Below are 23,581 nucleotides of genomic sequence, written 5' to 3'. Positions count from 1 at the left end.
TAAATCAATAACGGAAGAATAAAAAAATCCAGTCCAAAAGCTTTCACAGCTGATTAACTCCTGTCACGGTACTAAGTCACTGAAAAAAACCCACCCAACGAGTTTTCCAGACATTAGGGAAAGAGCTGAGGAAAAGGGGAAAAGATGGGTGAGGAGATGAGGAGAAACAGAAGACAAAAGTTCAGCTTCTTGTTGAGCCATATTCTTTCCAGGTAACATTTGAAAAAAAATCCCTTGGCTTTTATGTTCACTAATTCATGCGTAAAACGAATGGAGCAACATTTCCCTGTCTAGTTCTGGCAAGGACACATACACCAATCTGCAAGACTCTCCCTTATTTCTGCAATAAGGCCCAGAGAAGACAAGATATTTTTGAAATGAACAGCATCTCATTATTGTGGAATACGATTGTATACAGGATTACATAATTTTTCCCTAAGAAACTAGTGACTGTTTGGGGTGTAAGTGTAAGCAAGCCGTAACAAAATGCATCTGCGCGAAGAAATCGGAGTTTACTTAAAGTGTCCGTGGGTGCCACGGGTGAACCCCTCGCAGCACAGCCTGACGGATATGTGATAAATCAGTAATTATTTTAGGTGGCCACAGACCGAGCGCCCCGCGACGGGGACCCAAACCCACGGACTCGGGTGGGAAACGCGCCCCTGGAGCTGCGGGCCCGGGACGGGACAGCACGGCCCGGGCTGCGGGCTGCGAGCTGCGAGCTGCGGGCAGGCGGCGGAGGTCGGGCCGCTGCCGCCTCGGCCCGCCCGTTGCCGGTGCCGCCCCCAGGCCCCGCCCCACGCGTTCTGGCTCCCGGCGCGGTTTGTCCCCAACGCTGCGCCGTAGCGGGGCGGTACCGGTCGGGCGGGAGCGCGGGGAAGAGGCGCAGGAGGCGGCGAACGGTGAGTACAGGGCGGGACGGGCCCACAGCGGCGCCGCGGGGACAGCGAGGGGGTCACTGCCCGTTTCTGTGTGCGGGGGGCTCCTGTGCGGCAGGAGCCGTTGCTGGTGTCCGTTGCAGCCGTTGTTCTGGCTGTTTTCGCTTTGGCGCCGTTGTGGCTGTTCGGGGCAGCACCTGCGGCTCCGAAAAGCGCGTTTCCCGGGGCAGCTCCGGGCTCTGCGGTGCCAGCACCGCACATGGCTCTGAGAGGGGTGTCGGTAGGAAAACCACCCATCTGGAAATCCTTGCACTGCCGGAATAACTTACTGCGATTTGCCACAGAGAACAAGCAACAAAAAGTTGACGCCGTACTTCGTGTCAGCGTTAGCACGGTTTTCTACCACCGATATAAATGCAGAACAGCTCTTACTTGGACAAAATGACTCAAAGTAATATTAAAGCAGTAGTAAATCAATACTGACCAAACGGGGTAGGTGTGCCATACTGTGCATTTTGAATCACAGCATCCTTTCAGGTCTCCATGCAATTTAATCACAGGCCTTGATTCTAAGTTTAGTCCAGCTTACTGATTCATTTGAAGACATCCTTTCAAATTTATTCTTCACTTGTATTTGTGAGCTGAAACAAACAAACAGTCCTTCTCTTGCTGTTCCAGCACAGGCTTCTGTGTGCAGAACATGTACTGGCCTCCACCTCCTAAAGATATGAACCACATATTAGAACTTTGCTCTCTAATTTTAGTAAAACCATTTTATCCAGAAGTGTTACAGAGAAGATGAGGCCTTTGACTCTGCTGGAAGCTTACAAGATGCACAGCAAGCAAGAATTTTTATTAATCATTTCAAAACTTATAAAAATGCCAAAGTTTACTGTTGTGGCTCTAGGAGTTCCACCTCCAGCCTTAAGGTTTTGCTTTTATCTCATTTGGTATTTTCTCCTACTGAAAGTATTAAGGGTCAGGGGACTGCCTGTCTGTCCTGAGTGTTTAAAGTCCACATGTCAACGTGTTGCTTATTGAAATGTTTTCTCTCTCTTCCCAGCTTACCAGAGAAGATCAAGATGAGTCTAAGGAAGCAAACCCCTAGTGACTTCCTAAAGCAAATAATTGGAAGGCCAGTTGTGGTAAAATTAAATTCTGGAGTTGATTATCGAGGTAAGTTCTTTATCTGTCTCTCACACCAAGTAAAGTCTATGACTCCATTATTTAGGGAGGCTGGAGCGGATGCGTTGCTTTAGAAAAGCAAAATGGTGTGATCTAGCGTCTTGGGAGTATGTGGATACAGATCTCAGAATGATGACATTAAAAACAGAAAGTCAGCTCTGGAGAAACCAATGAAAAGGAGACTAACAGTGATTCAGATATTAAAATTACTTGTCTAAATCGTTAATGTCCTTAGTCAGAGATGGTTAAACAGGAGTCTCAGAATGATTCTGAGTTTCTGAAGTGATATTTTTAAAGATTGGCTGGAATGACAATTCCTGAAATGGCCAGGCAGTCCCCTTTTCAGTGTTCTGATGGCATCCCTTATTGGAACTACCCTTTTTCTTCACCTTCCTGTTCTCCAATTCCTAGTGTAGACCTTGGTCCAGAAAAGCTTCAAACTGTAAACTGTGCTGTCAGCCCCAAGCCTGCTCTTACACAAGGGCTGACACAGTTATTTACATTCTTGGTTAAACAACTGCCTAAACGCGTGTTAGATGAAGACTCACAGAGATACAAGAGGAAGGTTGACGAGATTTTGCTGCTATATGCCCGGTGCATTTTAACATGGTGCAGCAGTTTAATTCCAGAACTCTTCAGCCTGTCTGTATATCTTCATGCACTGTATGTAGGATTATAAGGGGTTTTTAAGCAGTAAATTAAACTTCTCTGTTCAGTGAAATGTCCTGGTCCTACTCCTGTTAGGATAAGACTGTCAGCCTGTCCAATTTTTTTAGTAGTATCCAGGCTTAATTAAAACTATAATGTGTCTCCTGTTGAGCACAATTCAGGTGTTCTGTTCTGAAATGACTTGTACATTACAGTCCTACTACAGCTGACTGCTTCAGATGGATTTAATTCAATTGGCTCAGCTTAGCACTTGTGAGAGAAAACTTGTTTGTGCTGTGACAAGGAATCTTTATATTATGACAGTTTTAAATTGTTACTGTTCACTGACAGAGCAAGCAAAGCCTTCTTATCCCTTCCTTTTCCTCTTTAGTGTCTTTCAGCTGACAAAATTCACAATCTGTTTCATTTTTTCAAGAACCACTTTGTCTGAACAATTCAGGTGGGGTTGGTAGCTGAAAAACCTCACTAATTCTTATCCATCTTTGGCCTCTGTAAGTTCTTTCTTGCAGGAAAATGTAGCAACAGCTCAATAAAGTCAATTAGAGCAATTCATCATGTGCCTAAAGGTACACACAAGGCAGGACCAAACCAGATCTGGGGTTTGGATGCACTTCTTTTTTTGAGAACATTGGTACCTTCTGCTTGGTAAGATCCATTTTTAACTGCTGCACATCAACTACTCAACTTTTCCCTCAACGAGGCTAGTTTGACCTGCTCACAATCAGATCTATTGGAAATTGACCCATAGTTCCTTTGAAAACACTTATTTGTTAGTAGATTTTTTTCCTCTCCCTTTCTTATTTCTCTCTGCTTTCCGTCCTTCCCACTTGATGGGATCCTACAGTTAAAAACCAGTACACTGTTCTCATTTGAAAAATATACATTCAGTTCATTTTCTACAGTAACTTGACCAACATTTGTAAAAGCCAGACATTAAAAAAAGCCAGCATCTTGGGCTTTTATTGCAGATCTGTCTGGATTCTGCCTCTAGGCTGTGTTGCTAATGTTATGTCCACACCTCCACCCTCTGAACCACCATATACACAAATGTGGCCTAATACAAGTGTTGATGTGTAACTGTAAATGTCTCAATATGCTGCCAAGTGCTGTGCATGTCTAAGGGAAGAAGCTCTGGGAAAGTAATCAGTGATAATATGTATTATTCCTATGTGTAGAGATGGATATGCACATTAAAAAATCTTTACATATAGATAGATAAAAACACTAGCCAGGATAGGCAGTGACGATATTTAATGCCATTAGTGGCCTAAGAGTAAACACAAAGAAAAGGAGGAAGAGAATGAAGCAAGCATTAATGTACTCTAGGAAAAGAGCGTTTAAAATTACTACATTTATGGCCTACTGAATGGTAGCTTAAGAAACCTCAGAGAGTTCAATTTTAATTTTGGATAAACATTTTTTTTGTTTTCTGTTGTTATGTAGAGCACTCATGATTACTGGACTGAAAAAGAGTTCTGGCTTTTGCCTGGAGTTTTTGATGCATTTAATAAGACTTTGTGAGCAGTAAGTCAGTTTTTCCATTTTTTGTGGAAACAGAGAAAAGAAAAACATATAGGAAAATAATAATCCTCAAACCATTACAGGTTGGCAGGAGAACTTGAATTCCTAATTATTTAATGGAAGATATTACAGTAACACTTCTGAAAAATGAGAATGTGTCCTAGAGGAAGATTCACAGACTAGATTTTTCTCCCCAGATACAATCAATACATTATATTTCTGTTGTTTTAATGCCAGACAAATAAATTAGATATTTTTCAAACAGAGGAAAAAGTTATTTTGGTGGTATCTGTGTCTGCAAGGATGAAGTCAGGAAAATGCAGAGGCAAGCTGGAGATAAACACAGCTTGTTATAAGTTGTTTTATGCACACAATTAACAAATCAGGTTGCATTCCCTGAGCAATTCTTTACATCTGTTCATTCCCACATTTGGTTTCCTACATGTATAGTCTGCTTGTTCATTAGGTAAATTAATTTGTAGATGGCCTTCGTTCTGATCTTAAGGGTGGATGTAGACACCAAGGAGTGACTTTGAATGAAAAAAATACCATCATATTGGCAGCACATAGAAGTCATAGAAGTGCTGCAGGAACAAGGTACAGCTTCCACAGGACACTGAGAAGTAAGAACATAAATACTTGTCTGAAACCCTTGCTACTCAAGTGCATGTTTTCCTGATCAAAAGAACATCTAATATTACAAATGGCAGGGATTTTTTTCTTGAGTTGCATTAATTAAACATCGTAATTTTATTTTTATAGGAAGATTTCAGTGTCTTTTGAAAACCCTTTACCTGTTGAAAATGTAGAATTTTGTTTACATCAAAACAGAGGCTTGCAGCCAATGTTCTTCTAGATCTGCAAGCATAAATATGAAAAAGTATGTATGGTGTCCTGTATTAAAAGGGCTATTTTTCAGATATATCCTTCACAAGTTTACATAGCCTTGCCCTTAGGTTATCTAGTTACACTTAATGCGATGGGTTCTTTTCAGATGTGTGGCTTAAAATACAAGTGAGAAGGGACAACTTAAACTTTCAAAGTGGAAATTGTCAATATTTTGACAGTCGTGCCTCAAAGACTTCCTTTTCCACCCCCACTCTTGTCAGCTGATAAAGTTGCTACTAGAGTGCCTGGGCTTCCTCACTCCCAGCTTCATTCTTTGAAGAATACTCTGATCTACTGATTCATCTGGCCAGGCTTGGGCTTTTAGTTTGTTACACAGATACAGTTTTTTTCAGTACTATTCAAATGCACTGCATTTTTGTTTATTTTAAAAGAAGTTTAAGCTGATTAATTTTTAAACTGTCACTGTCTCCAGGTGTCCTGGCTTGCCTGGATGGGTATATGAATATAGCTCTGGAACAGACTGAAGAATATGTAAATGGACAATTAAAGAACAAGTATGGGGATGCGTTTATCCGAGGAAATAATGGTAACTCCTCCTCCCTGTGTTATTGCCCATGAGAGGATTATGTTTGATATTTAGTTCTGAATTTGATGAGTGGCTGAGGTGTAAGCAAGCTGCCTGTGAGAACTTTAGCTTCAGGCTTTCTGAGAAACCTTAATATATTTACTTTTTACAGCACCTCTTTTCAGCATCTGTGCTTTTCCTCATTCTTGTGGCCATTTTTGCCTCTGAACTTGAAATTAATTTACAGAAGCTTGCTCTCTTCTATCCTTCCTTAGAGCTTATTCCCTGTTATTTGACAGGTTTACCCCTTTGCACTTACTGCTTGCTTAGATGGCTCCTGCTCTATAGAAGTTTGCGTTTTGCTAGACAAAATATTGCATAAATTTCTGGTACACTACAGATACTGATGGCACTATAATATTTTCTTGTGATGTGATTGTCCAGACCTGAATGAATGCTGTTCATTAGTGCTGCAGTCTACTTATATCTTTGGGTAAAGATTTTACTGCCAGTCAAGAAAGTCATTTGCACTTTACTGTTGAGCCTTTGAATATCCCAGTGCAGTAGATGGGTTTTAGTGCACTTCAAGGACAATTAGCATCCTGCCCCACTGCACGACAGATTTGCTCTTAATCATGGGTTGAGAAGTACCCCAGGTTCCAAAAAATGACTCTGGTATCAGTGTTGGGCTGTAATAGCAGGACATGCCAGGGAGAAGAATATCCAAAACCAGAGAAAATTCACAGGTCAGACATGAAGAGACCTGTAGAGAAGGGAAATGAAGCAGTTTGACCAAGTTATTTAAGAAAATGAAGGCTGGGAAGGAGGGAATAAGAGAAATAAAAACTGAATCCCACTTTGCAAAAAAAAAAAAAAATCAAATAGAATGTGACACCAGTGTGAAAGTGTTTTGGGAGGAGAAACAATATTTGAATTGCATGTTATTTACCATGTGTGCTGCTTTCTCCTTTTCACAGTATTGTACATAAGCACACAGAAGAGGAGGATGTGAAGACAACAGAAGGAGTCTGTTTTGTACTTGTGAACCTCATCGAAGTGATGAGCCCTATTTGATTTGTAGTTAATCTACAGGTGAAATACACAAGTGTTTAAATATTTTTTTTTAAATAAATGTAAACCAGTGTAAATTTCCTGAATGTTTTTGTTTCAAAGTATTGCTTTGTTTCACTGTACAGAAAAAAAAATAAAGCATGTAATAGTGCTGCAAGACTCATTCAAAGCAACAGCTCATTTAATTATGCTGAAAGTTACAGAAATAGTGGTTGGAAGGTGAGCAGGCATGGAGTAATTGCAAGTCACAGTCTTGGATTGATGGCAAACCAATAGTTTAACTGCTGTTGGGAAGGGAAGACCTAATGTTTTGGTGGCAGTGACCTGTCCCTTTTGGAAAACACAGGGTCAGCTTTAAATGCCAGTCTAGTAGAAGTCATCAGGTAAAAAGTTCAGCTGCCTGAAAAAATCTTGAATCGTGGATTGAATCAAGGGACGTAACAGTGTCTCTTCAACAGCTGGAGGTGGGGAAAGACTCACACCAAATGCAAGAAAAGCCCCAAGGGTGACAAGAAAACCTTGTGTCAGCTGAGGAGGTCAGTCACAGATGACAAGCTCTCCATTGGTTTGCCAACACAGCTGGTGGTGGCTTTACCTCCTGCCTTTGTGCCTCCAACCCTACCTCAGCTTATGGTTACCTTTTTTCCCTGCATCTTTACCAAACACAAAGGACTTTTTTCAATAAAAAGCAATTTAAACTAGTATCTAAAGCTGCTTCTGAATACAAACTAGAAATCCAAATGCTTTTGTAAACATGCCACGTGTATCCCATTCAGACAGTTTACTCTTTCTTCCACCAGGTTCCCCCCCAGGTAGTACCATCTTTATGTTCTCTTTCTTTATGTGCTAGTCAGAAAAGAGAACAAACACATTAAGCTTTAGTATGGGTTGCGCATTAGGGAAGGGGAACCTCTGTGCAGGCAACAGTCAGAACTTGTTTGTTTATATTTTGTAACGATGCTCCCAGATAATTGGAGCGCACTGAGTAAATCCAGCTCCATTTTAGATGTATACTTATACCAATTTATAAACTATGTTTTCTCTTTTTACACGCAGTCAGCCAAGAAAAAACAAACTGTAAATGTTCAGATATTTCTTAGTCTGAGTGTTATGGCAATTAACATCTAGATACTCAGAATGATTTCTTGTTCCTTGGGACAAAGTTTTAACTTAGGGTAATGTGCCTCACGGTGAAGTTATTTAGCCAGTTTTTAAAATGAGTGTTCTGAAGCCTTGCTTTATTCTCTGGGCAGTTTATAGTGCTTCCAGGAACAAAAATACTTCTGGTTGTGGATGGATGAACACAAGACAATTGTGTGAACATAACACTGGCCTATTCTTTCCAAGTACCAGTAGCCCTAATGTAAGCAGGGAACAGTTACATTTCAGTTATCCAAGGAAGAGAATGTGTGTTGCAATTTTTTTTTAAAGCTTAAGAAATAAATCTAAATTATTTTGCAATCAGTAGTTAACCTTTCCGCATCAAACACTTCAGAAGCCACTACAGAACACAAAGATTGAGATGCTACTTTATGCTTCAATAATTTGATGCTTTCTGACAAGGGTTGAAAAGGGTCCAGGGTGCAAGTACAAATCATCAAGTTGCTCTTCTGTGACTTTTTTTAAAGAAATATGTACCTCCAAATGGAGCATGCAGTTTTTCATTTTTTTGTCATCTATATACAGCTGACAGGTCATTGTGTTTTTCTTAATGTTAACATGAAGTTAGTTTTTTCTTCTTCTCCACCTCTTCCCCTCCTCCACCTACTGCAACACATTTTGCACAGACTGGTTTACCCTCAAGAATTTGCATTGCTAACTTTTTAATTGCAGTTCTGTTCCTGCAAGTCTAGTTATAGAATATTTTTCACTTTTGATCTACTACACCAAATGGCCTAATCACATATTAAACTCTGAACTTGGAAAATACTATGTAGTTTAAATGGCAAGGTTTTTTAATGTATTCTACATCATGAAATCACTGTTTACAATGTAAGATAGATAAGAAATTTTGCATTAAAGAGGAGCTGTTGTAATCCAAATTCAGATTTCAAAAGTAACTAAAGAAATTCAAGACTAAACTCCCACAATTACTGACCTTTATGCACATTTTACAGGACTTTTCTCCTTAATTCAATTTTCAGCCCTAAATATTAAATCGAGTGAACATTTAAGCTTGACTTAAATCAGGCAGCCTAGTGTTTGTAGCTTGTTTTGAGTTGGATAAAACACCAAACTTGGATGGATATACTTGTCTTTACATCTTGTTTTGACTTACTGTATTCTGTGTGACAACATGCCACTCACAAGTCAATCAGACACTGGCCAGACAGCTGTCAGAGCAGCACATGGATCACTACCCAAAGTGTAAGGTGAGCCATCCCATCATAGTCATAGATAAACATCAAAGCAGAACAGTGTATTTCACAAACTCTTGATGCTTAAAAATGACTCAGCCTAGTTTATAACATCCTTATCCCACTGGGAGATACAAATACACTTACAAATGCAGTATATCTTCACACACATCCTTTGTGTTACCTCATTTACCACATCTTAATGTTCTTGCCCCAACACCTGTGTATAAAACAGTTTTACTTGTAGATTACACTCACCTGAGTCAGGCCTGACAATGAAACATTCCTTGAGCAACTCACAAGTGCTTGTCCCTCACTTGTCTTAGAAGAATGCACCCAAAATTAAGTAACCGAAAATCTCAAACTTCAAAGACTGAAGCTGCACTCACTTCAGGAAACCAAGGCCCTTCAATCACTCTGCTACTCCCACTTCCCTCCATGCTTCCAGTTCACAGGCTCTAGAAAGAGCCATAACTTTGGATTTAAAACATCCACACCTCCAGGGTAAGTTTCTTGCAGTTGAAAAGCCACATCCCCTTAAACAAAAACCTGGCTGGGAACAACAGCCCAGCATATCCTATGGAAACTAGAGAAAGCAAGTCTGGAAGAAGGAGTGAAGTACTCACTGTGCAACAGAGGAGCCAGACGTCAGCGAACTGCTAAGCCTGGGGCAGCCTGGAGTGCCCCTGTATAAAGGCAGCCGAGCATGCTGGGAAAGACCTGCATTAGGGGTACGCACCTGTGATGTCACAGTTGTACACATTGTTGCCACCTGGTTCCTACTTCAAAGGGAATCTAATGCAAACCCACTGAACATTGTTTTATTTGAGTTCTTGCCGTCTTTTTCACAATGTTACAGTAACAAAACAGCTACAGAGAGTCCTGGATATGACTTTGCCATTAAATCCTAAGGCTCATACTGGCTCTGAAAAATCTGGGTTTGGCTGTGTTGTTCATGCTAGTGAGGGAAGTGTGAACCTGTTTGCAAAGTGGTGGCCTTCGAATGTTTGCCTGATGGTACCAGAGCAACACCTGATCTCTAATATGTCAGCCCATGACCAGCCCCATGTCGGTTTTGAAAGCAAACTGTGGAGCCAGCAGTTTCAAAGCCTCAGTTCTCTCCGTCAAACTATTCTCCAAAGCTCAGGCAGGAGGAGGCTTTTCCTGAGCTGCTATCAAGGACTGTTGCATCCTGAGGCATCAGTGATCCACAGAGCAGCTTTGGGTTGTACGCCCAGTGTGGCTTTCAGCCCACAGGACACCTCCAGCAGCTTATCGGATCACAGGCAGCTCCCACTCGGTACGGCAATTGTAGCACCTGTTTGGCCTTGCCTTTATCTACCAGTGCAGCAACAAGTTCTCACAAGAACATCCTTTAGAAAAAGGGTTGTTTTCTTGTAAGGAAATTATAAAATAGTTCAAGTGATGAAAAGGGGGAGCTGCTCTCCACGGATGGGATCAGATGCTGCTCTGTGCAGCATGCCATGGGAAAATCCACCTGGGCTCTGTCCATGCTACACAGACCTGGGGTACCCAGCACCTGAAAGGATTAACAATTTACTTGCTGTCTGCATTTCTCTTCTTTGTCTTAGTAAATCAGTTATCAAAAATCTTTGTTGCCAGACCTTTCTTACTGAGATCCAGAGACCCTGCACTGTTGGTCTCCACCATCTCCTCAACCTCCCCTTTCAGTGCAGAACAGCTGCCCAGGTTGCAGTAGTTACCAAAAAAAAAAAAAGGATTTTTTTTTTTTTTTTTTTTTTTTTTTAGGCTGAATTTATAAGGCAAGGAGGCTCAGGAGGCCAAATTGTATGTTGTGTGTGTGTCAATTCCTTCCCAGCAGTAGCATTTGAATCCACTGTTGAACTGCAGCTGGTGAGAGAGCAAAAATAATCAAGTGGGTAGAAATGGAGGGAGCAGCCAGTACTCCTTGCTGACCTTCTGCCTAACTAGACATCACAGAAACATTCTGTTTTGCCTGGTCTCCCCAAACACAGAGAAACAGACATGCACAGGTCAACCTTGAGATGCCAAGTTGTAGCCATTATTCTTCATTCTCCCAGTGGGACTACCATGGGTTTTACCACTCTCCTACAGTTGGGCATTGCTCTTAGTTTTAAAGATGACCAGAAATACTATTTTAAAAGTTGGTGCTTCCAGCTTTGTTGGTTTAATGATCAGCTCCTTGTGATTTGAAGTCAACTGTTGCCACCTTCAAGCTCTCTGCTTGATCAACCTCCCCACTCTTCTCTAACCCCCCCAAAACATTGTTCACAGGACTGAGGTGGTTGCTAGCTGGCTGGAAAGGACTTCCAACTCATTATAACCCTGATTATCTTGCAGTAGCGAAGCATTTCCCAACCTGTCAATGAAGCAAACAGAGTGTCAGCTCTAGGTTGCTTACATCCGTGTCCACATTACACACTGACCTCCACTGTACCTGCTCCACATCTGCTGCTCCATGTCTGCTCTGCCTGTTGTACCCTGATGATGTGGAGATATGGAAGCCATCTGCAAGAACGAGAAAGTTTCTGCATCAAGGAGCCTGGGATGTCCCTGGATTTATAAGCTTTCTGTGCACTAAGTCGATGAAACTTCAAGTTACATGGTTTGTAGTCTATCTTAATTATCAAGGTATTACAGAGCATGCACCATTTTTCCTAGTACTATTTTAAAATCCCAGCTTTGGTTTTCGTTGTTCTAGAAATCTGCTACACAAATGCTGCTAAGAAAGTAGGGTGTAAGTTGTCTTACATCCTCTTCTCCTTGCCAGCTTCTTACTAGCAAAGGAATTTATGACAGGAAAAAGGCAAACTTCTCTCTAGTGACAGCAGTGCCATGTGCTCTTTTCATGTCTGTCTGGGCCCCATCATCAGGGTGATATGCAGAGCCTGCCTGTGCTCAAATGACTGCAGCAGGTCAAAGCTCTGGCCAGAGAAGGCTGAGGCAATGCTGTCCTGGTGGGTGATGCAACCAGAGGCTATGGAGAGGGCTGTATTTCTTACGGGAAACATCTGCCTGTCACTTGGCATTCAGACGTGCAGTTTGAGGCTGCTGGTAGGTACTCATGTCACAGTAATGACTGTGACAGGAGTTTTCCATCTCTAAGGAGGTGACGGTTGTGACATTTGGTTTGAGCGCAGCTTTGAAGCCACTGAGCTCCTCTGCTTGAGAGCAGGCAGTAAGGACAAACTCTGCATAAGGCTGTATTTCAGAACAGCTTAGCAATTAACGCTGCATTCAGGCAGCACCATGCAGCTCTGTGGGCTGGTGCTGCTAAACCCGCATCCTACACGCCCACAGCAGCGTGTCCTGCCCTGCCCAGAGACAGATCACTGCCTGCTTGGGGAGCCAGTGGAGCCGCCTCAGCGCTGAAGTACAATCCATGCTCTTACAGATGGGCTGTGTCTGGATCTCTTTGATTGAAGCTCTTCTGCCTTCTCCCCATGGCTTTGCACAAAGGCAGCACCCAATGCCACTGCTTTGGGGTCTGCACTCTCCCTCTGTTGCTTTTCCCGCTTTTTCAGGCGAAGCCAGTGGAGAAATGGTCCTTGCTGGAGCTGGCATATGAAAACGTGTGCCCAAGATGTGGCAGCAGCTGAAGAAGACTATACAATGCTGTAACACCACGCTGTGACACAAATCCATACCTGCAATACTGTTTTCAGACCTGGCCACTGTGTCGGAAGAGATGTGACATGTTTGGTGCTTTCCCTGCAGCTTGTCAGAGGCCTGGAGCTGCTGCTTTATTTCACTGGAATTACAAACAAGGGATAGGTTAACTTATGAATAAATTAGTAAGGAAAATCCATGAGACCATTTGATTTCAGGAAAGGATTAGGATGAGATTAATATATCATAAAGGTACTCTCTCTTGTATATAACATATGAGTAATTACCAAGAGGAACAGAAGCAATAATGCAAACTCTGCCCCTCTCCCTCTGGTCTACTACAGCTAAAACTCTCTGCTTCCACTGACAAAAAGAAAGAAAACTGTAAGATTTGCATTATATCTTGAAATTTGTTAATTAGAAGGCCTCTTTCAAATGCAGAGGAGAGCAGTCTGCTGAGAGCCCATTAACACCAGTTCCCATACTTTCAAACCAGTTAAACAGATGAGAGCTGGGCTGTGAGCAGCAGCACCTCAGCACCAGCCCAGCATCTTGTTTCACTTATGAGAACAGGCTGTAGAGCATGGCAGATGATGGGAACAGCACAAATAAGTGGGGTGTCTGCAAGCCTGCCTTCAGTTTTTGGGAGGTGCCCCAGGCACAGGTCACCTTGGTCCCTTTTCCAGGTGGGCTCCTGCACCGGTCAGACTCCGAGCAAGACCAGATACAAGCACTGTAGAGCTGCAGAGACAAAACATGGTGTTGGCACCTGTGTGTTGGTGCATCTCCTTTACTCATGGGATAGGACAGAGCTTTGCCATGTCCTGCAGGGAGAGTGGCCTAAGCACCAACATGAACCCACTTAGCTGTCAGACACACCTATCTGAGGAGGAGGACTAAAGGGCACTGAGCACTCTTTCACTTCTCCACCTTTAACAGCTTTTCTGCCCTACAGGGCCAGTCCCCCTCCCAGCGGCACTGGTGCATCTGACATTGTCTCTTAAGGGTCTGCTGGCTGAAAAAAAAGCTGGCCAGACCATAGGCTCTTTACTCCACTCCTCTAGCCCAGGGGTGCCAAACTCATTCTCATGGGGGGGCCGCATCAGCCTTATGGTTGCCTTCAAAAGGCCCTATGTAATTTTAGGACTGTATAAATGAAGAAGTAGTCACATTTATACAGTTCTAAAATTACATTGGACCTTTTGAAGGCAACTGCAAGGCTCATGCGGCCCTCCCATGAGAACGAGTTTGGCACCCCTGATCTAGCCCTATGCATGGCCACGGCATTGTTTGTTTTGTGTTTTCTGATGAAGGCTCTAATGATGATGAGAGGGGTTGGGAAGCCAAGGGACAGGATCAGCTCCATGGCCAGGCCCCAGCATGGCTGTCCTGTAGCGCAGCCAAAAAGCAGGGGTGACAACCCGGACACAACTCCTGTGCCAGGGAACAGTCACGCACACCAGGTGTTTAGTCCTGTGTCCTGGTTCTGGTGGGTTTGTGGGTTGTTGATGTTTCCTCCTGGTGCATGGGATGCATATTCCCAGCCCTTCTAGTAAAATTCTGCTTTTAATGCCAAAATAACTCCTATGTAAGCATGAGAGACAGGCACACTGCTTGGGGCATCACAGACTGGAGGGAGCTGACGTGGCTTTGATTTGCAAAGCTTCAGCATGGAAGGGGGGGAGGTATGGGGAGAGCAACGGGGAAAGCAAGAGTCCCATCCTCCTGTATCTCTGCAAGGGAGTCCCAGGGTGTCCCACACAAACCCCATGGCTTTCTGCTGCTCCCCCTGCTAGTTGCCTTTGTTTTCATTGTAGAATAAATTAAAAAAAAAAAAAAAGAAAAGATAAACAAAAACGTGGGTGGGATACAGAGAGGAAAACTAAGACGATTAAGGCAGGATTTGGGCACTGGCGGGGAGCTGCCATAGGTGGTGGGTATTAGCAGCAACAGCTGCTGCACTTCCCATTAGAGGAGAAAGCAAAGATCATCCCTGAAAGGATGGGTCTCAGGCAGGCTGGGAAGGGAGCGGCGGCAGCAAGCCCAGTGGCGTACGTGTCCCGAGGTAAGCAAAGGGTGGCACGGCCAGTCCCAGCCCGGGTGGCCCTGGGGACCATGGCCCTGATCCCCACACCTGAGGGATGAGGGGTGCAAACAGGGGCCCTGGGGGGAGGATGGAAAACAGCGGCACAGCCTGGGAAACTCCCGAGGAAAAGAGCTGCTGCTCCAAGATGCTTTCATGCACTCCTGCGAGAAATTATATCCAGCAAGCAAGGTCTGGGTGTACCTAAGTGGGGAAGACTGACTCCAGGAGGAGGAGGAGGGCATCCCATCGCTGGTTGTGCAGGGGCTGGGATGTTTAGCGAAGGCTCCTGTGACTCCCACAAGCATCTTCTGGCATGTAACTGGTTGCAGTGGGATGATATTCAGCTGTGAAAGGGTAAACTGCATCTGTCTGCTCACTAGTTCAGACTGGGCACGAACTGTTTTGTTTGCAATGGTGGTTTGTTAGAGTCAGCTAGCTAGTTCCAGAAGTGCTAGAGATGGAGGTGTAATCTAGACCTCCTCAGTCTCTAGTTTCATCTGATTTATTTACATCTATTTATTGATAAAGCATAATGAAACCTAAGCCAGGAAAAGCTGCACGTTGAAAAGAAGATGTTAGAGCTACATGAAAAGCAGAGCTACCTGTCTTATGGTATGGGCCCTGCAGCAGCTCTGCAGGTCCAAGGGGAAACGTTTGCCCCATGGATCAGGTTGTACATTTGGGCTGGGAAGGGTGGAGGGTGCTGAGTGTGATCACACAGAGTTTTCTCCTCCTGCTAAGCACCACAAGGCTTTTTAGACCTAATCTTCCCCGACCGCAACTTCCCAAGAAATGCAACTCCATGGGCGACTTCACAAGAAAAGCATCCTCTTGTGGGGCCTCCCCTCTTCCAGGCTCAACAATTTACTTCAAAATTTGAAATTCTGTGGATTGCTGAAGTGGCTCCATGCACACAGAAATCATTTTTTCTCCTTCATTTAAAGGCTGTGGGAAGCGTGGCTCTGTAGCTCGGCTAATTCAAAGGCACCAGACGAGCTTATAGGTTGCCAAAGCTGCTGCTTTGAAGTGAACCCACCCATTGTTTGATGGCCATAAGATGGAGGAGGGAAGGAGAGCCCACATGGCCATCGTCAGCTGGGCATGCACAGCCCTGTGCTTGGTCTCCTGCGCAGCTGCCTTTTCTCAAGGCGCCAGCCCTTCTGCCTGCACCGACATGATGCCCAGGCATTTGAGAGCCCAGCTCCACAGCCCCAGCAACAACTATGTGACTGTCCACACCAACATGTCCTTCTACTCCCCAGGCGACAAAGTTCCAGGTAAGGAATAACTTCTGACTTTGTGTCTTAGCCCAGTGATGGAAAAAGCCCTAAAGCAGTTTGTAGTTCTACCTTGTGGCAGTTCCATGGGCAGATTTTCAAGTTAGGTTCAGCTGAGAGGCAGTGCTCCCCAGACGGCCACTCGCCTGCTCATCCCCATGCAAAAGAAAACCCTTCAGAGGGCAGAGCACAGGCTCTTGCATTTGTGCGGGGGGGGGGGGGGGGGGTACCCAAACCTCCTTCCTGAAAAATGGCTGCATGTTGCCTCACGAGTGTGCTTAGCAGCTTACAATCAAGGGGCAAAAAAAGACTCAAGCAAATTATTTTTGCAGTTTCACAAAATTAAGGGTAAAGTCTGGCCTCTGGTGTTCAGCATGTCCAAGGCAGGCTGTGACGACTAAGCAAGTTGGATTTTGTGCGTGTGTGTACAGAGTTTTCTTTCGATTTCAGTGCCACCACCGGAAACCCCACTGCAAACAACTCACCCATAGCTACGATACAAATCCCTTCGTGTCTCATGTTTTGTCTTTGCAGTGACAGTGAGGAGCACCCGGGATTTTATGGGCTTTTTGCTTCAAGCTCGCAAAGTCTCTAATGATGAAATTGCTGGCACGTTCATCTTCATTCCTCCTGGTTCCAAGCTGTTGACTTGTTTTGAAGATGGTGACACTGTCACTCACTCGGACAAGTCGCTGAAGAGAAACCTGTCCTTTGTATGGAAAGCACCAGACCAACCCATTGGAGACATCAAGTTTTTGTAAGAACATGTTGGCTCCTAGCCAGAATTTGTGTCTTCTCAGTTAAAGACTTGGCTTTATTTTTCCATCATACTTGTCCAGCACAGTAGTTTATGTATCTTGAGCCCCATGTAGTTAAATACTTATCAAATGCTGCAACAGCATCCCAGCTGGTACATAAATTGCCATTTATATCTGCTGGGTAGTGCTTCTTTTTATTTACATGGTCACTATTTTCTCAGTATAAATACACTGGAAGATGACAGCCTAAGCACTTAGGAAATAGAAATATTAAGGCATAAAGAAAGAACTGTGATCACATTGCCTGTCTTTCTAAATAAGACAGACCATAGGACTTACCTGCCTATAGGATAATCTTGTATATCACGTCTTAAAAAAAATAATATATATGTATATATATATTAGTGTGGGGTTTTTTTAAAGTGAAATGTAAACAGAATTATTCACAGTAGGAAGACAGAACAAGCACTGGGTCAAAACTCAACATTCCTGTTCTGCACCAAAGTCCCAAACTGTCCAAATAGTTTGGTTCTGATCTGGAATGAAATTACACATTTTCTGACTGGCTGTCTTAGAGGAAGCCTAGAGATTTTTCATTTTGGAAGAAATTGAATTGTTATGTTTTGACTTCACAAAACCGCTTAGAAGCTGCTTCGCTAGATCCTTGGCTGCATCCCAAAACATAAGTGTCCTGGTGAGCTCCATGGCTTGTGCATCTCATCATGATTCAACACAAATTCATTGAAACAAAAATATTGCTGCTCAGCATTTCCAATTTCGTCTGTTGTTTTAGATCAGGAAATATTATTAAAAACAAGTAAAACTCAAGCAACTGAATAAAACCAACCCAAACGTAACAGCATCTATTCCCAGCCACTCACACTGGTGCTTTTGTTGTCCTCTGGCTTTTGACCTTCCAAGCTGACTTTTGATAGCGTCTCCCTTTTCTCCTTACCACAGCATCTGGAAAAACTCCTTGTCAGGCTTAAAAATGCCTCATAAGAGTTGGTCTTTCTTAAGATAATTCTCTGAAGCAGCTGAACAATCTGAGCTGAAATTCTCCCAAAATCGCCAGGTTAAAGGTGGCTCTGGATGAATGGTTAAAGGTTGGCCAAGAGCAGCTTTGGGACCTGCTAAAGCAGAGTGTTAGGCAGGCTCAAATATTGGAGGGCTGAGAAGAGAGACTTTTTTTCCTACCTATTCTGCTGTTTGTACAAGTTAAATTGACTTGTTTTAATTAGTAAATACCACTGTTGTTTCCCTGCCTACAGAAGATTATAAGCAGAGCTATTCCAAGTTTTCCAAATGTACTTCTATCAACACAGCGAATATAATAGCTTTTTTTTTAAGTTCTCACACATTTCTTTGACTGACCTTAACTATGAGTGGTGATTCTTCATCCAGTAGCCTTTTTATGGGACTTGATATCTTTTCTTTGTAATACAAAACATGTGACAGGCTAATCCTTTTAAATATTTTTGTGCTGCTTCTGCCTTCGGATCAAAGCAGTCCTTGTGATTAGCTAAACAGCTGGATGTTTTATTAATGCTATAGAGCCCATAAATTCTTGCCTAATTATGTTTTAACAGCATCTCCGTAGTCCAGTCATACTTTGTTTACTGGGCAAAGATTGAATCTGCTATCGTACCTCAGCGAGGGCAAAACAAAACGCTTGTTGGCAGTGGCGAGAAGCCAAACCCCGAAGCTTCTGCACCCTCACAAGAACTGGCTGACCCACATCACACAGGTGTGGTGAGCAAAGGTATGGGGTTTCTTACTGACTGCTTATCACAGAGTAGCTTTACAGCTTATTCTGGGCAAACACTGAACACAAGTGACCCAAATAAGCTGGAGGGACCTGACTTCTTCCCATTGGGGAGGTCAGGGATGGCTGTGGTAAACTCGAAGTGAGGGCATGGGTCAGCATTTGAGGTGATGGAGCCAGTCCTGAGGAGGGTACCAGAAAGATAAATGGGGTTGCCAGATCTTACAATTTCAATGCAAACCCTAAAATACAATGTACTTTAACTAAAATCTCAGCTCCTCTGGACAAGCAAGCGCAATTAGCAATGCTGCCTAAATAAAGGAGTATATTTGTCTCTAAATGTGACTATTGCCCTTCAGGTATTTACTCAGTTATATTTATGTGGTCTCTGGTCAGTAAAATGCTCCAACAATTTATGTATACTAAAATCAGATATGTTTCTCAGCATTTTTGGCATGGCATCAAGACCAAGTTTTAATTATTTCACTTGAATATAATTCAGGCATCAGGCTTTAATGCTTTATTTTCTATCTGGGTTCCCACTTAAAATTGACATTAATATTTAAAAAAAAAAAAAAGGTCACCATCATGATCCTTCCTGGCACATGTTAGCACCAAGTGGGATTTGAAACAAACAAACCAAAGCCAATTGGCTTCTGCTCCTCTCTCCCTGCTTCTTGTTTTGTGTCTGTGTTGGACAAGGTCCCACCTCTCCTGCGGCTGCCACCAGCTCCCCGGTGCCACCTGCCAGCCCCACTGGCATCATGACAACACTGGCACCAGAGCCAGGTTTTGGTGTGGGCTCAGCTGCCCATCCCGTCACTGAGCCGAAGCAGCCGGCCCGGCCGGAGCGGGCTGTGTCCAGCCGGAGCAGGGGATCCAGCAGCTGGGAGCTGGAGCCGTCCCTCCCCACCCAAGACCTCGGCACGGCAGACACCTTGCGAGGTTTCTTCTCCCTGGATGATGCCTCCAGCTACAGCATCTCTGACGGGTACTGCCCCAAGCCCTGACGTTGAAGCTAGGTGGTGGGAAGAGCTATTTCTGCAACCCTTCTAGGGAAGAAAAATGCAGGGTGTTTCAAAGAGATGGACCCAGTTTCAAAGCAGTATATTTAACAATGGCAACACTTCACAACTACACAAAAATTTACAAATGGTTTAAGGAGTTATCAAGCAAGTTATCATTTGAAACTATGCCTTGCCCTTTCAAGTGGTAAGAGTTTCATTCATGGGTGGTTCATGGTTGCAGAGATACAGTGATTTCAAATTGGGTCCCTCTTTTTGAAGCACCCTGTAGTACTGGTTTCCCTGTGGATGAGTGAGGGCCTATTTAGGAAGGTGTCTGCAGCTGGAGGGAAGGCAAAAGGGAGTTTTCTTGCCAGCATTTTTAGAAATAATCCTTTGGAGATTGCACGTGACAGACAGTGACAGGGAGAAAATCCAAAACTTTAAAAGCAGATGTTGCACTTCTCAGCCCAGCGGAGGACTGGCCAGGTGGCTGAAAAAATGTGATAAAAAAATACTGACCAGAACTGATTGCTGCAATATTTTCCTAAAAGCATAGACAAATATTCAAGGAAATGGTGAACTCAGCAGAGTTATTTCTCCACCCACAGGGAAAAGGAAGGATTTAAAGCTATTATCGAATTTGGGCTTGATGACCTCTGCTCAGAAGTCTTAGAAGGTTTGGGTCATATAAGCTTTCATGCAATGTTTTACACTGCGGGTGAAAATGATGGGAATAGGAATAAAAGATCAGGTGCTATTAAAATACAGCCCAGTACAGTCTGGGTTGATTGCGTGCATCCTGAGGCTGCACTAGTGAGCGGCACAATTCTCTGAGGGTGCAGATTCTGCAGAGCCTGGGGGCTTCCACGTGAGCTGCAGCGACAGGTATCACTATCACTCACTAACCTGCCTTTCCCATGTCTGTGTTTCAGAGCAGAAAGCGTTGCCAGTGCTGCTACACCACATTTGTGCTTGATGTGTAATGGAGATGGGCAGGTAAGCAGCAAGGATGTGGAGGGTGCCTTCTCCAAAGACAGAAAGGTCTAAGAGAAGATGAGGATAAAACCTCTCTTCTGCAACACAGCACCAAGTAGCCCATGTAGGTCTCATAAAAAATGTGAGCATCTGGCATAGCTGTGGAAAGAAGTGGAGAAATGAAAGCAAAAGAAAAGTTATTGCACAAGGCAAGACCAGAAGAACATAATGAAATAAAAATACTGAGAAACTAGGCAAGAAAGGAGAGTAGTACAAGAAGAAAGGAGAAATGAGGTGAGATAAGGCAAGGACTTCCAAGACAATTCCATTTGCTATCCCGAAGTCCAAGATCCTGCATTATATCCTTACACTATGGCATTTGTATTTTAAGGGCAAGCAATCCATATACATACAATCCTAACTTTGCCAGGAGCAACTTTACAGTTTGCAGTCCAGCCACTGAAATGCTTTTATTTGCTACTCATATTTTACTAGCAAATTCAGAAACCGTCTCTTCCACAAAGGATGCTCTGACCCTCCCAAACTTCGGTTGACAGCTTGCCAGGGCTCCTACCTCAGCTTTGTGCTCCTGTCACACTGTCTTCCCAGCAAGCTTTAGAAATTGCTAATGATGGTAGAGGGTGAGAGTTTCTCTGGTGTAATTAATGGATGTGTGAAAAAGCCTGTTGGGCTGGACAGGCTGGAGAGGTGCCAGCTACTGAGGGCCAGATCCATATCTCAGTGGAGCCAAAGAAAAGACTCCAGTACATTTTATAGGTTTTGGATGGAGGCTCAGGTGCACAGTGGGAAGGGAAAAATTCAGTGGGGGCCTCCTAAATCGTACAATTGTTTCACAGTCAGTCTTGGATGATATCTGCAGCAAAACCTGGGCTGCAGAAGTGGCATGGAGTGTCCATCATTTCATGATGGATAAAAGAAGGTGTCTGGCACTGAGCAGAGCCCCTAGGAACAGGAGCAAGCAAGAACAGTCATTCGCACTAAAATGAGCGGTCAAGCAACACTGAGAGGCAGCAGGTTCCAAATGGGCTGTGTAGACTGAGAAAGCAAGAGGGGCTTTGGGAAGATTGTATGTGACTGCTCTAAAACCACTGACATCAAAGGCAACCTCAAGTCTCCTGGATCCCTCTGCTCCATGATTGAATCCACAGTCTCAGAGGGATGATACTGAATGCCAGTGGGGCTGGTGGGACACTAAAGCTTGGCTGGGAAGATCGTGCCTGTCCTTTCAGCATGACTCTGGCATCGCTCAAGGTGGGAATCATTTAATAAGTGATTTTTCCTGTGATAACGATGCCTGTGAAGAATACCACCACCACCATGGGAGTTGCAGACCTTTACCTGTGCAAATCAGTGACCTCCTTCTCTGTCTGTGCCCTATACCTCTGCCCTTCAACCCACTCTGCCTTGCCCCTGTAGGTCCAGCTCCCAGTGCCTCCTCTCTCCCACGGCAATTCTGATACAGATGGAACTGTGCTGAATCTGGTTCATTTCCTAAAGGCTACTTGAGTAACTAGGTGATGGAGCAGGGTTATTTCAAGGCCAGGGGGGGACATCTGGGTGTCAGAAATACAGAGCTGAACTATACTGTGATGCAGGTAGTGGATGAGAATCTCATCAGACCCCTTTCTCTTCCCTCACTGTACGTTTTGGTGTGGTTTTGCTTTCAAAGGCAAGTACTGAGAGCGAGGCCATCTTGAAAACCTCTCTGTGTGCAACAGCATCTCCTACCCTTCACCTACACACTCACCTGGCTGATGCTGCTGTGACAACAGCCTGGTTTGGTGATGCTGATGCTGCCAGCAATTTGTCATCGGCTTCAAGACAAATGGCAGAAAGAAATCTGGCACTGCAGCCAGATGAGCCAGGCTCCAGGGGTGAGGAGGAGGAGGAGAAGGAGGAGGAAGAGGTGAGCGAGAATACCCTGCTGTGGGTGACCAGACCAGCTCCTGAATCTGCTGTTCTGGAGAAGGGGGAAGACCCTCGCAGAGGGACCCACCTCCTGGCAGCCCAGCTCGGCATCCTCCTGGTCTGCACGGCTGTCCTGGGCCTGGCTCTGGCAGCCGCCTTGCGCTGTGTCTGTGCACAGCATTGCCACAAGCGAACCGAAGTCTCCTTCAGTGAGCCGGACACCAACGTCATCGCTGTCAGAGAAAATGGGGAGGTGATGCACTTCCGAAAGATCCGAGAGAACAGCTTCGTGCTGGTGCAAGCCGAGTACAACTGGGTCAGCCCCTCGAGCAGTGGGAAGAAGACAATCATCTGACCACCTGTGACACTGAAAGCGATGCTGCAGCAGCCGGTGACGGTGAAAATAGCCCAGACTGCACAGCACAGGCTATAGGAAGCAGCAGTAAGGTTCCTGTATGTGCCATTGTATAGGTAAACAAGCTTGAAGCAGTTCAGACAGAGGTGTTAGCCAGAAGTATCTAAGCTACAGCTGCTAAGAAGATAGAAGTTGATAGATTGTTCAGTGCATTACACTTACTGCAATTAATATTGTATATCTGCTCATTAGATGTCACTGCAGCCATGACATACACTGCCTGTGTTGCCTTAAGGGTGCAGCCAAAAATAGAAATTCTTCCTCTGCACTGTAGTATTGTCTCCTATTTAATCTAAATATTCAACTGTTATCTTTCTTTCTAGGAACTAGAAACCTGTGATATAAACCAAACCATTCTCATCTAAGAGCTTACAGTTTTGATTCTATGTCCTTGGTGTCTCTCAGACGACAAAAATATTTACCAGTAGTTCCTAAATTTCAATTTGAAAATAAAATGCAATAACTCATTAGTGGAGAACATTGATCCAAAGAGTGCTGAATTGATCTATGGGAAGAAAACACAGGGTGGCAGATACCAGCTTTTGGGGGAGAAACATGCTTCCTCATCAGGTGCAAATGGAAGAAAACCTTTCCTGTCCATTTGCACCTGATGAGGAAGCTTGTTTAAGCCTAACAGTCAGCATTTACTTAGTCTTTTACTT

General features: G+C 44.0%; 2 protein-coding genes across 2 annotated transcripts; both read left to right on the top strand.

Annotated features, from left to right (window-relative positions):
• Positions 1–813: 813 nt before the first annotated feature.
• On the top strand, positions 814–6,901 carry LSM6 (LSM6 homolog, U6 small nuclear RNA and mRNA degradation associated). Its single transcript, XM_065837898.2, has 4 exons — positions 814–902; positions 1,942–2,054; positions 5,575–5,688; positions 6,645–6,901. The coding sequence occupies exons 2-4, from the start codon at positions 1,961–1,963 to the stop codon at positions 6,677–6,679; spliced, it is 243 nt and encodes an 80-aa protein (XP_065693970.1). The 5' UTR covers positions 814–902; positions 1,942–1,960; the 3' UTR covers positions 6,680–6,901.
• Positions 6,902–15,771: 8,870 nt separating this feature from the next.
• On the top strand, positions 15,772–22,859 carry REELD1 (reeler domain containing 1). The gene is made up of 6 exons (XM_065836094.2): positions 15,772–16,070; positions 16,605–16,827; positions 18,418–18,575; positions 19,296–19,584; positions 20,533–20,596; positions 22,266–22,859. The coding sequence occupies exons 1-6, from the start codon at positions 15,851–15,853 to the stop codon at positions 22,857–22,859; spliced, it is 1,548 nt and encodes a 515-aa protein (XP_065692166.2). The 5' UTR covers positions 15,772–15,850.
• Positions 22,860–23,581: the final 722 nt, after the last annotated feature.

The sequence above is a fragment of the Patagioenas fasciata genome, chromosome 4 (assembly GCF_037038585.1).
Source record: "Patagioenas fasciata isolate bPatFas1 chromosome 4, bPatFas1.hap1, whole genome shotgun sequence".
Lineage (NCBI taxonomy): Eukaryota > Metazoa > Chordata > Aves > Columbiformes > Columbidae > Patagioenas > Patagioenas fasciata.
This window is presented reverse-complemented; position numbering and strand designations above follow the sequence as displayed.

Excerpts from the sequence above, each read along its gene's own strand:
- LSM6 (XM_065837898.2), top strand. The coding sequence starts at position 1,961 with ATGAGTCTAAGGAAGCAAACCCCTAGTGACTTCCTAAAGCAAATAATT. Across the intron at positions 2,055-5,574 it reads TTCTGGAGTTGATTATCGAG|GTGTCCTGGCTTGCCTGGAT; the intron begins GTAAGTTCTTTA and ends CACTGTCTCCAG. Across the intron at positions 5,689-6,644 it reads GTTTATCCGAGGAAATAATG|TATTGTACATAAGCACACAG; the intron begins GTAACTCCTCCT and ends TCCTTTTCACAG.
- REELD1 (XM_065836094.2), top strand. The coding sequence starts at position 15,851 with ATGGAGGAGGGAAGGAGAGCCCACATGGCCATCGTCAGCTGGGCATGC. Across the intron at positions 16,828-18,417 it reads ATTGGAGACATCAAGTTTTT|CATCTCCGTAGTCCAGTCAT; the intron begins GTAAGAACATGT and ends ATGTTTTAACAG. Across the intron at positions 19,585-20,532 it reads AGCTACAGCATCTCTGACGG|AGCAGAAAGCGTTGCCAGTG; the intron begins GTACTGCCCCAA and ends TCTGTGTTTCAG.